Source organism: Chiroxiphia lanceolata, chromosome 13 (assembly GCF_009829145.1).
Source record: "Chiroxiphia lanceolata isolate bChiLan1 chromosome 13, bChiLan1.pri, whole genome shotgun sequence".
In the NCBI taxonomy this organism is placed as follows: Eukaryota; Metazoa; Chordata; class Aves; order Passeriformes; family Pipridae; genus Chiroxiphia; species Chiroxiphia lanceolata.
The window spans coordinates 10,723,185-10,736,144 of record NC_045649.1 but is presented as its reverse complement, the minus strand read 5'-3'; the positions used below and the strand labels follow the sequence as shown (position 1 = coordinate 10,736,144).

The 12,960-nt window shown below is 45.2% G+C and overlaps 1 protein-coding gene across 2 annotated transcripts in view; it reads left to right on the top strand.

The window, feature by feature from the left end:
- Positions 1-1,230: 1,230 nt before the first annotated feature.
- ZNF423 (zinc finger protein 423) overlaps positions 1,231-12,960 on the top strand; it is a 227,376-nt gene continuing 215,646 nt past the window's right edge. For both annotated transcript variants that reach the window (XM_032701392.1, XM_032701391.1), the window contains exon 1: positions 1,231-1,942. In XM_032701392.1, the coding sequence (XP_032557283.1) occupies positions 1,903-1,942 (40 nt within the window). In that variant the 5' untranslated portion in view covers positions 1,231-1,902. The remainder of the gene's footprint in view (positions 1,943-12,960) is intronic.

The following is a 12,960-nucleotide window of genomic DNA, read 5'->3' as shown; positions in this document are numbered from 1 at the left end:
TCCTTGCACGCTGGTTGGGGTTCAGTAAATGAAGTGCTGGACGCACCTTGTTCCTACACTGCAGTAAAGGCTCCGTGAAACGAACGAACCCCGTCTAAGTGGGAGAAGAAACTCATGGAGCGTTTATTTTGAGTCATTTCATTCATAACTTGGCACCAAGTGCTCCGTGGGATGACAAGTTTAAAACACTTCGGATTTTTCTAGAAGAAACCTTCCCAGTGGAGAGGCGCGGGCGACTCCAGCTCCTGCTAAATTTAACACCTCGGGAGAGGCAGAGTAAATAACTCTCCCTCCCAGCTCCGCACGAACAGCCCAGCGGAGGGGGGTGTGCGCGTGTGTCCGTGTGTTAAAAACCGCCCGCGACTTTTCCCGCGGCCGCTGAGCCGTTCGCGCTCGGGGGGAACATTTCAGTGCCCCCGCCCCGGGTGCGGATCATGGGCGGCCCGGCCCGGCCCGACCCGCCTTGGCGGGGGCTGCGCGGTGCGGGACCGGGACCGGACCCCGCGGGGCGGGGGCTCCGCGCCGCTCCGCGCGGCGGCGAGTCCGGTCCGCGGCGGCGAGTCCGCGTTTTGCGGGCGGCCGCTGTATTTCCCGGGCCGTCCATGGCTCGGTGCTGTTGGCTCTCTCTCCGTCTGATCGGCGCAGGCTGCGCGGGGCTCCCTACGGGATCAGAGCGCTCCCCCGCCGGGACTCCACTCCTCACATCCTCCTGCTGGGACTCAGCTACATTTCCAGCCAAGCCTGGCTTTATTATGTGTGTCTGCACTGCAGCCCCAGCAGCAAGATCAGGAGGAGGAAAAGGAGCCAGGACAAAGAAAAGAGAGGGAGGCTGGCGAGAGCTAAAGAAAATAAAAACCCAGGGCAGCAGCGGCAGCAGCGGCAGCAATGAAGGCAGGAGCGGTGCCACCTTCCAGCGAATAACCCATGGAGGCAGCTAGCGGCCCCGGCATCGATGCAAAGAAGCACTTACCTTGTTCCGCGAAGTGCGTGCGTGCAGGGGAAGGCGGCGGCGAGCGCGGCCGGCCGCGGGGAGCCCACCCGCCCGCCCGCCCAGCTCCAGCTCCGCGCCGCGCACGGCCCGCGCCGCGCCGGGGACACGGGGCGGCCGCCCCTCGGCCCCCGCCGACAGCATAAAAAAGGACTCGTCGCCCTCCCCGGCCAGCGGCGGGGGCGAGGAAGGGAGAGGCAGCCGGGGGCGAGCGGGCAGAGAGGGAGGGAGGGGGCCGAGCGCGGACGGGGGAGGATTTAGGAAAATCGCAACAAGGTCGCACCCCCGGAGCGCCCCGGATTGCCGGGGCCGGAGCTCCTCGTGGGTTTAGACACTCAGTTTTCGCCGCGCGCCCTCCCCCACCCCAAAGCCAGGGACCCCGCGCAGGGCTCTGCTGCTTTTTTTTTTTTTCCTTTTTTTTTTTTTTTTTATTATTATTCCGAAAGTGCGAGCCGGACTGAGCCGCAGGGCGCCTGCAAACTTTAAAGAGAACAAAAAGGCGGGTGGGGGGCGCGGGCCGGGCTCGCTTTGCATCGGGAGAATTTCCACATCCAAGTGGGGGGGGGAAGGAAGGAAGGAAAAAAAAAAAACCCAAACAACAACAACAACAACAACAAAAAACCAAGAAGAAAAAAAATTGCAACTGTTGCGCCTGTGATTTTTCTTTTTTTTTTTTTATTTTTTTTTTCTCCCGGGGGAAGGTGCCCGAGGGGGTGGAAAGAGGAGTTGAACTTGCCGCATTGCAACAGGCGAAAGAAGTGAGAAAATCAAATAATCGATCCCGCTGCTGCCGCTTCGCCTCGCAAAGTTTGGAGGTGGTGGTGGGGGGGAGGGAGAGAGAAAGCAGGGAGAGGAAGGGAAGGCAGGGACGGGAGGAACACGAGGAGGAGGAGGACAAGCCCCGGCGCCCGGACATGTCCAGGAGGAAGCAAGCCAAGCCCCGCTCGGTGAAAGGTAAGGCATCCTCCGCCGGCCCCCGCCGCCGCCGCCGCCCGGCCCCGGGCAGCCGCCGCCGCCTCCGCCGCCGCGACGCGGCCAATCAGGGCCGGGGCCCGGCTTGGCGGGGATTGCGAATCCCCCCCCGGTACGGGCCGGTGGCGGCGGAGACCCCCCCGGAACCCACGGCATCTCCCCACGCGGAGCATCCGCCCTCCCGCCGCTCGTTGCGGGGCTGTGCGGGTACCGCGGTGTCGGCCGAGAGTCGCCTGCGACACGTGTCGCGATAATTGATGAAAGAAGCCGGCGGCATCGTTGAGGCTGGGAGGGAGGAAAGTTTTCGCGGGGATGCTCGGGTGCGGTGGCGCATCAGCGGGCCGGGGAAGGGAGGAATGAGCTCACTCGTGTTTTAGCCGGTTAGCGTGAAATTAATGTTCCTTTATGATTGGGAATAGTAGCGCCGTCTGTTTGCTCCCGCTGTCCAATGCGCGTACGGATGGTGAAAGAAGGAGAGAATTAAACCCGATTTGATAAATAGGGGCTGAGAACTTGCTTGGGCTTGAAGAAACAATAGCCAAATTTAGTAACGGCTATATTAGTAAAGGTTAGACATTAAAGTGCGTATTCTTCTTCATGCACATTGAAGGGGTGTTTAAAACCTCCTGTTTACGTCCATAAGAAAAGAGCTGCTGGCGAAACGTAAAAGGAGGGCCAGGACCAGCCCCGCGCCGTACTGCACGCCTTGCCAGCTTTTTGACTTTTAAGTGAATGGGTGCGAGAGGGAAGGCGTGATTCCCGAAGCCTTTCGCTCCCAGCCACGAGGAGGTTAGCTGATGTTGGGGAAGGTTTTATTGTCCTCTGCACAAAGCAGAAGTCGCAAACTCAGTGGTCCGGAGGCTTTGTTGAAGAAGCACAAAAGGATCAGAACTTCGGGTGCCCAGAAGATGAAACAAAAAGTCCAAAGCGCATGTAATTAAATAACTTGTGGGTGGACAAAATTAGCGTGCAGTTAATCGACCAGCTAAAGAACGAATTGAAACCGCGTCCAGGGCCATTTTATACTATTTGTGAAATATCCATTCTTTAACAGATCATGCAGTATAAGTCGTACGTGCTTCAAATGTTTATCAAGTTTTCGTAAAGTCGGTTCTTCATCTTTGTGTAAACTCCTTAATCATTTTTCCACCAACTAAGGGAACCTTTCAGCATAGTGCTGTGGGGCAGGTTTGCAGCGTGGCATTGTGATCCTCCGCAATCCAGGACAATCTACTAAAGGAGCTACTTCAGTAATTGGTAGATGAGTGTTACAGTCTGTGGGCAGAAGAAAGGGCAGAGCTAGAGCTATTTCTAGGGGATGCTCTGAAATACCTTGTTTGAAACTAAAAGAATCGCAGTTTGAGAGCAGTGGAGCAGGCTTTGGGTCGTGACTTCCCTTGGATGAGGGGATCACATTTAGTGGCCAGGCCTCTGGAGTTTAAAATATTTTCCTGTGCTAAAGTGTCACATTTAGCATTCAGGAAATAGTTCTATGCCAGTGCAAATGGTGTTTGCTCCAGAAGCTCAGTTAGTAAACCTTGACATCTTGTGACATTTAACATTAGATATTTACCATTTATTAGTTGTTTGTTTTCTATCTCATTACTTTTTAGGCAGTAGTGTAGTATCTCTCACAAGTGGTTGACACTTTATAATGAAATTTTGACCCTAATTCTGATACAGAAGTGATCACTATTTATAAGAGCTCTTTTATTGAATTGAAGCAGGTAGGTTACTGGCAAGTCATAGCTGAGAAACATTATCCCTGTAATGTAGAAATATCTAGAAGGTCTTTGCAATAGTGAGCTGGGTAAAGCCCAGTTTTTAAAGATTCTAAATATTTCTGTAGTCTCTAGGCACCAAAAAAAATGTATTTTCACCTTCAGCATAAACTGGCTGTAAATTACAGGTCTTAGCATGAGCTGCCTAACAGGGAGTCTAAGGAATGAGCTGAATCTGGGTGAAATTCTGGATAATAGGAGGCAGCTCATATGTGCATGTAGGATAAAGAAATTGTGCCTTTCTTTCTATTCATCCATATCTTCTGCTTTTAAAAAGTCCGTTGTATACATTTTGTGGTCTAGGGAGCTGCCAGCCCAGTAGATTGCCACAGTACACGTTTCCATGGAAATAATTGAGATGTAATAAATAAAGGCACTCTGAGGTCACAGGTTTCCCAATTCAACTGAGAAGAAAACAAGCATAAATTATGTGGATGTATGTGTAGCATTTAGGACTTAAAATAATTTACCGTTTTTCTCTTTTTCATGTATTTATTTCACTTTGTATAGCAGCTTTGCTATTTATTAACCACCACTGAGATTTGTGTATCCTTTTTCATTCAGAAAGATTATGCACTAAAATAGGATCAGTCTGTGCCTGTGATGAAAGGGATTATTCTGCATGCAAGAGGCAAGTTGCCTGCACATTAAGTGGGAGCGATGCTGACTTTAATGAAGTGACTGACTTTGACAGAAGTATCGAACGTTGACAACTCTTAGATGCGTGTTATTGAAAATGAAGTGATGGCAAACCCAAACTGGATGCCAGCACAGCTGCAGGTCAGGTGGCCCCCGTGCTGTATTACCAGGCCTCACATTCAGCCTGATATAGAAACTTGCAGTAATTCCTGCAGCTGTAACTCCAGCAGTAGCCCTGGGCTTCCCCCTGACATGGGATTTGTGATTTGCAATACAATACACTGATTTGTTTTGACCATTAATTTGTGCAAACCTGAAGATATTAACCTCAAAGCTGGTGGTTGGGGACAAAGTTCTACTTGGCTTAAAGGAAGGTGGTTTCAGATCAGTGAGGACGGAATAAAAGTGCAAGGGGTTGAGCCTTTATTGGTTTACAAAATAAACACTATGGAGACAGTGTGGTGGTAGCAATGATGGAGTAAAACACTGGCCTCTTCTGAAGCTTGGCTTCACATCACAGACAAAGCCCACGAAAGTAATTTTCCTAGGTACAGACTCTTGCCCTGCTGCCAGTAACCTCAGCTGTTGAGAGCTTTTTCAGTTCTCTGTAAGGAAGAGTTGTACCTTACTCAGTGTTGTTAAAACCACGTGGTCCCGAACACCAGAACCGTTATAGAGTTGTGGATGTCAGAGCACACTGTCTGTCTCCCAGTACAAGTGATGGGGACTGATATCAATACCAGCGTCCTTAAAAGTTTGTTCATGCTGGCTGCTGTAGGGAGCAGGGGGCACCCAAGCCACTGAGGGGGCTGAGGAAGGCAGGTCTTCCTCCTTCCCCTTGGTCAAACTGTAGCTTCTCATGCTGCAGCTTGGAGGTGGTTCTGTGAGGTGCAGTGCTGGGAATGGCGACCCGTAGGTTTCCAGTCCCGTGTAATTGTAATTGAAGCATTACTGGACTGCCGTTCCTGGGGACTGGGCTCCCATTGGCACAAGGTTTTAAGCATCAGATGCTCTTTGGCTGCTGAATTTGACAGTTCTGCAAATTGCTGTCAGCTTGCAGGGGTATTTTGTGCATAAACGTGCTAGTTGGTAATGAAACTGTTTTGCAAAAGAATGCACTAATTAACTCTAGATTTGTTATCCTACTTGAAGTTGCAGAATTGCTGTCATATTTTTTTGCTTTCTGTTGGCAAAAAATGCTGATAGAAACTTTTGATTCGCACCCTACCTGCCTCATTTGTGTCAGTCAAGAAGAGAAAAGGGGGGTTGCTCATTACTTCGTTATCTGCAAAGTAAATAAAAATACTTCAACCATTTGCTGAGTTCCAATTAGTTGATTGCTATGAATGATCTTCTTTAAAGGAATGCTGTTTTACCTATCTGCTCATACAAAGGTTTGATTTTGAATGTCTTTTGAAAAGGATTCTCTTTGTCTTGATTGATGTCAAGAATAAAAGCGTGATGGTAATATCCCTTTGAAAGCTATTGTATTGTCAGCTCTGGCTGACAGCAGGAGGCCCTCCTAGTGCTATAGATTAGCGCTGTGAAAACACTGACATTTTCTTTGTTATATTGCTGTTGTTCTGCTTGCAAAGTCAATTATACAATGTCGGAGCTCAGTTACAGAGTTGACTGTGGAAGTAACAATGTCTTTCATACTTGTCTTAAAGATATAATTTTCCTTTTTTCCCAGTTGATAGAGAAGAACCTGAAGGTACTGGAACAGTACATTCTACAAATTAAATTTTGACAAGTATAATCATAATTGCCAAATACAAGAGACTTGTGCGATTATCCTTTAATTTTACAGTTCATTCAAGTTTCTGTGGAATTTTATTGATACAGTAAAAGCAGCAGCTAAAATTGATAAAACTCATATCAAATAAGATTATGCTCTTGATTGTTCTTTATCAAGTGTAGCTTTTGGGGGATTAGGAATAATTGGAGATGTTGGTGTTTCATTGTGGGGCTGGTGCCCTGAGAGTGTTTGAATCCATGCAGTACACCGAGCACTGCCTTCAGGGATTAGCCTGCAGTTTTTAATTTTTGCCTGTGTATTTTGCTACAAGCCTAGCAGCGTTCTCCCTTGAACTCCACAAGTCCCATTTTCCTGCCTTTCTCTCCCTCTGGTATGCTTTCCTGGATGGGATCTGGGTGGTATTTAACTGGTTTTACTGATTGAAACTCCTGCCTGTGTGCAAACACCTTTTAATTGCGGCCTGTTCCCATTGGTCTCAGTGAATATAACGAATAAACGTGGCCAAAAATTGAAAAGAGTGGGAAAGGTAATGCAAAAGATTTAAATTTGAATGGGAAGAATATAGAAATATCGTATTTTTAATTATGCTACATCTAAAGCCATTGAAGAAGAACAACTATAATGTAACAGTAGTGGCTCTTGAAGAATACCTCCTGTTTTTTTTCTTCAAAAATATTTGTGTACTATCACTGCAAGTTAAAGAACATCATTCACTGCTGAATTGCTTCAGATGACACGTGCAAAGAAAATAATCAGAGACCTCTTGTAGGACGTTAATTGTAGGATTTCTAAATTACTATTATAAACTAATAGGGTAACAAAAGATTCTACAGTTACCAGTAATTTGTAAGGATTTATTTTGTTTTTCTTCAATAATTGAAAATTAATGTCTTGAAGTGAAAGCAGATGTTCATGCCATCCTCTGAATTGGATATAAAAATGATGTTTTGTAGATGCGTTAAGCTTGTGTAAATACAGATTGTCTTATCATAGATGGTGCTTTGGCTTGGTTTTATCTATTGTTTGGTGCCAAATTAACTTCTGGGTTAAACCTGGGTAAGTGGTTTCAGCTTGGTTAAATTAACTAAATCAAGTGCTTAGGGTGGTACCCAGTGATCAATTATTATAGAAAGCCTTTTAAAAACCCTGCCTCACCTGCTGGCTCTGTGAATGACAAGACTTTCTCATACTGTAGAATTAATATTTACTTCTATTTTGATAAATGCACTTGTAATTGTTTACTCAGCTATTTTTATTGAACTGGTTAATTTTATCTTGCTTCCTAATTCGAATTTGTGAAATCAGTTTTAGATGATTACAACGTTTGAAAAATGCAAACCACATTTTTTTTGGGAAAAGAAATTATTTTTTGGTCTCATGCGTCGTCTGTATTACAATATTCTTTTACACAAAAGATTATTAATTACCTACAATAATTGAACTGTCTTACAAAACTGCCTACATCAGGCCTTCATCACTCCATCAGTATTCTCCTAAATGCCTCTGAAAAAGGATGGCTATTATGTTCCCTTGTATGCTGGTAAATGTGCTGGAGTAATGAAATACTACTGATATAAAACCTATTACAGACTCCTGCTAAATCCTGACTGACAAATGGTGGTGGAGGGAAGGGCCTGGCTCTGGGGGGTGCGTTGGTGGACTCGGACTTGAGGGAGCTGGAGCCAAGTGAGGACCAGCTCTGAGCTCTCTGTAGCATGTGCATTTATTCAACATACCTTTAGAGCCCAGAAGGAGATTCCTGTGCATTTTCTTTCCTGATGTCCATTAGTGAATGCAGAGAAGCTGGTTCCTTGTTCTCTTGGACAAATAAGGTGATGTGAGTTTTAAGTACTACATCTTCTTGACAACACCCAGAGTATATATATTCGCAGCAGTGAGTTATGGTGGCTTATCAGAGTTGCATTATTCTGGGGAGAAGGACGTGCAGAGACTAAATGGTCTCTTGTGACATTTCCAGCTACAGGAGGTTCGGGCTTCGACCTCTTGGAAGGGTTTGTTTTCTAAAATACAAACAAAGGGACCCGATGGACTTGGAAACTGGGTGATGCCATTTGGAACGGGCTCAGAAATCTCGTTGTGGTACAGTGAACTGGTGTATGGCATCAGCTTTCCATGTACAACTTACCTCGGATAGCACTGCAATACCCATCTGAATCTAGTGATAAGTAGCTTCATTATATTGTTTGCATTTGCTTAGAAAGAAAACCTTTCCCCTTCTAGCCACAGATTAGGCAATAGAAAGACCAATTTGCAGAGCTTATAAATGCCACTTGTTAATCATATGCAGTACAATTATTAATTTTTTTCCCCTCTCTCCTCTTGGATGTATTAAGTCAACTTTTTAGCTTTTTTAAGTAATTGAAATTTGCCCTTTTGTTACCTGGGCATGAATTATTTTTGAAATGTTGTCATTACCCGCCCTGCTGTGAGGTTTATCTCTTCTGTTCATCCTAATTAAATAAAACATACTGTTGTTCGCTGGTCTCTTGTTGAAGTGAATTACCTGCCTGAAGGCTCGAGCTGGTGTCGGGCTCGCTTGTTGTTGCAGCAGCAGCCGTTGACTAACACATTTACTTTTAGATTTTCATTTCAAAGGGCTCAGTTTGTGCAGTGTGACAGGTGAATGGTGAATGCTTTACAGGACTTTCAAGAGCTGAACAAACAGTAAAGAACTTATTGCTACTGCAGCGGAGTGGCAAGTACAAATGTAAGGCAGCCTTTGTGGCAAGAAGTGTTTCCTTTGCTGGATAAAGGCCACTCAGGAGACCTGAAGGGCTCGCTTGGGTATGCTGGGGGTGAAATAATCTCAGTCGTGATCTCATTTAAACCCACCCTACCTGCTTGTTCTCCAGGGCAATTTCTAGTGGGGTTGATCTCGTCTCTCTTTGTAGCATCACCCGCAGTCGGGTTCTCCTTGAGTCTGGCACTGATAACGAAGGCTGCTTCAGAAGTGTAACAGTTGGAGTTTCTTTACGCGGAAGTTATTTCTAGTTCATATTAGAGAATGTAAACAATGCATTCAGGTTTTAAAGTGAAGCAGAGGGAAAGGTCCCTGTTTGTAGAGAAACAGTTTGTTTAAGTCTCTGATAGCACTGCAGAAAATGTCTTGCTCACTAGTGACATCCCATTATGAGTAAAAGTACAAGAGTTAACAAGTCGCTGTGCTCCGGTCTCTGTTGGCTCTGTTAGGCTCTGGAGGTTTGGTCAAATGTGGCCTAATTCTGCTTTCCAAATATTAAAAAAAATTACACAGAGGGCAAAAAGACAAGTTCTTAATATGCATATCCTGGGAAAATCCTAAACCAGTATTTTTACCCCCTCCAGTCCCAAGGCTAATCAAAATTCCTTTGTTTCCACATCTACCATTAAAATATATGCCTCCCTTGGTTGCCTGCTGACTGTACAAGTTTAACCACTCAATCGATTGGACTCACAAAAGCTGTTACTGGGTTTACATAGTGTTTGCCTACAGGTGATTTAGAGTTGGGGGTGAGGGTCCAGGCAACCTCCACCAGGACTGGTACTTAAATTGGCAGCTCTCCTTATTTCTTGATGATCCTCACCTGAACCTCATGGGGATTTTTCTGGGTTACTACTGAGGCAGATTAGCCAAGCTCTACCTGGTGATTGCTGGAACTTGCTTCACATGGTGGGCAACTGAGTCATAATGAAGACACCGTTATAAAGGTAGATTCACTTTGCCCTTAGGGAAGAGAGTGTTTGGTGTGATGCATAGATGAAGTCTGTTGTGGAGTGAGCATCTAGGACCCATTTTTGCCGTCTTTAGGGTGAGTACAGTTTTTCCTCTTGATAGTAATTGGAGCTGGGTTGCATATTTAAATGTAAGTCTAAACTCTCTGAATCTGCTGGAGAACTAATGTTGTTAATTGAGATTCCTGTTGATGTTGGAGGACTGTGAGTAGCCTTAGGCTTCTAGCAGCTGCAGGGTGAAGCCTCTGTCTTGTTTTTGTGGTAGTGTTTCTTATTGGCCTTGCTGAGGATTGGATTTTATTCTTGTTTCTTGCATTGCAATTGAAAGAGCAATAGAAGCAGAGACTTGATGGGAATGGTCATTTTGCATCTAATGCTGTAGAGAGCACCTCCTGCTTTTTCTGTTGGCTCTCTGAGATTGCTGCTGGGGGAATTTCTAGGAGAGCACTGGGAAGGTTGAAGGTGCAGAAGATGCAGCAGGGCTGTGGGAGCTCCTCAATGGCACTGCAGGAAACCCAAGAGACCTGGGTTGTGTTTAACATCTGTTAATGTAAGCAGGTACAGATTTATGTGAGAAATTGACTGTGATTCTGCATCCTTTCAATCTCCTGTCCCTGAAACTGGAAAACTAAAAGGAGACACAGAAAACATGTGGTAGAAGGGTGAACTTCATACTTCGGGAAGCAGAAATTCTAAATAGAGAAAGAAAGAAATAAAATAGGGAAAGTGGGAAATCCGTTGCTGGCATTTGAGTATGGAGGGTGCCTGATGACATGATGCCAAGTTTTGGCACATAAGTTGACTTACCTTATTATTTTTAACTTTAAATTTCAAGACTGAGAGAAGGAACAGATCTGAAAAATTACTCCAGCTCCATGGAAAAGGGCATGATTAAGCATAAGCAGAAAAGAAAACACTACATATGGAAACCACCTAAACAAAATAGCTTTTCTGCTCTTACTAGACAGTGACAGTGCTTTCCTGTCTGAAGGAGTGCATTTGTTGTGGTTTACAGTTGTTTTCTGTTTAATATAGAGAAATTTGAGGACAACTGTGGTTGCAGTCATTAATTCTTGAAGTTTCAACTGTTCTATGATCATGGCAACATCTGAACTTGGCTTATGAGGACGCCTAATTGTTCAGGGTTTTGGAGGGAAGAGGAGGTCACAGTGGTAACTGGAAAAAGTAAGCTTTCAGCATTTATTATGTGAATGCACACAAATACATATGGTATATGCCATGTGTTCATGTGTAAATGAAAGAGAAGGCCTAGAGGAATAGGAAGTATCTTTTGTTGGGCAAACTAACGTGGTTGCAAAACACAAGGAAGTTTTTCTGATGCACAAGCCTGCCTGCTGCTCTGGAAAAAGCAGCAGTCTTCTGGCTGTTTTGCCTGATAGGTAAATGTAGCTTTGTTTTAATTTACTTATTCAAGCTCTTACTCAGATTTCTGTTGCTTCATTAGATTACTCACATGAGTTAAGATATACTGGATTACACAGTAATGCCAAGCTTGTATATTATTTATTGCTGAATTCTGTGGATGCATTTCAGTTGGGTAATTTGCTCGTGCCCTCCTTTATTTCTAGGAAAATGGCATGCCTTGCCCTTCATAATTTCTTTGCTTTTACTGACCAGACTGTTCCCCCAGAGGGCATGTGGGATGTGGCAGAGTATTGAAAAATACTGGGATGGAGAAGTAGAGAAGGAGGGGGGTGTGTGATTTGCACCTTATTTATGTTTATGCTAGATTTAAATGGCAAAAATGGTGTTTCTGGCAGTGATACTTTGTGGGGAATGTCATAGGTAACTCTGGCTGACAAAGTTGTAGCCTTGAAAAGATTTTTTTTTTTAAACATGAAGTACTTTTGTCTAATTCTGAGCATACTTGAGGAGTATGATACAATGTATTCTGAGCCATTTTATAATGAAACTGAGTGCTTGTCTTAGGATCTTTTAGTGAATCTTGCCTTATGCTTGTATGAGTCCACTGATCTGATCCCCTTAATTTCAAGGGTGTTTTCTTTCCTAATTTTTTTCCTGCTTGATAACAGATAAGTGAGATTTGTTTTAGAACTCCCATTTGGTTTATTTTGGTTACTATTTTTGGCCTTAAACAAATGCTTAACAGAGAGCTTCTGTTTTCATTCTTCTCAATATAAGTAAATGCATTAATAAGCCTGAACTTAAAGGAGGGAGTCTGAAAAAAGCCCCACCCCTGAGAGATACCTGGCAGGGAGAGCCTTGGTGTGCCTGGTTTGCAGAACTCTGAGGGTGCTGTGGAGCAAGGAGCTGCTGGGCCCTGCCTGCAGAGCTGCCAGGCTGCACAGCCGGGTGTCCCTGTGTCCCTGGGTGTTCCTGGCTCCCTGGCTGCACTGGGAGCTTCTGCTCTGAGCCCTGGGGGGACAAACCCCCCTGCCATCAGCAGAATGGTGCCACTTCCCTGGTGGGAACGTGGGTGTCCTGCAGGCAGATCTCCCCCGAGTGGGGTTTGCCGGCTACTCCGACATAATTCTCCCAAAGACCGAGTGCATATTTCCATAAAGAGGTGTCTGAGCTAGGATTTTTTTTCTTCCTTGCCAGTGGGTCTGTATTCGAAATGTGGCTCCAAAGAAAATACATAGAAAAATGAGCTTTTAATTTGTCACCTGCTGCTGTACCACCCTGTCCTCCTTGAGATGCCAAGTTGTAAATGAGGTTTTTGTATCCCCACACACGGCCATCCAAGAAATGTTCTGTGTGTCGTAGCAGTCAGTGGCACAGCTGAAGACATCAGACTGGTGGCTTAAAACCTGCTGCTGTCTGATTGGCGTGAGCAAAGCCAACGCAGTGCAAAACCTGAGCAAACAAAAAGGCAGGTAGAGAAATTGTTGTCTTCAGTGGCTTGGGAGGTCCTGGCTGCCTCCAGAGCTGGGGCTGCCCAAACCTTTCTGTCCCACAGTGTTGAGGAAAAAAGAAGCAAAATTGTTTTTTTGTGTTATCTCTCAGAGTGCTGTTGGAAAACTCCCTTTAAATGAATCTTTAAAAAATGCAATATTAGCTCTGCAGGTTTTATTTTGGAAAATAGTGTCTTGTCTGGCTGCACGTCC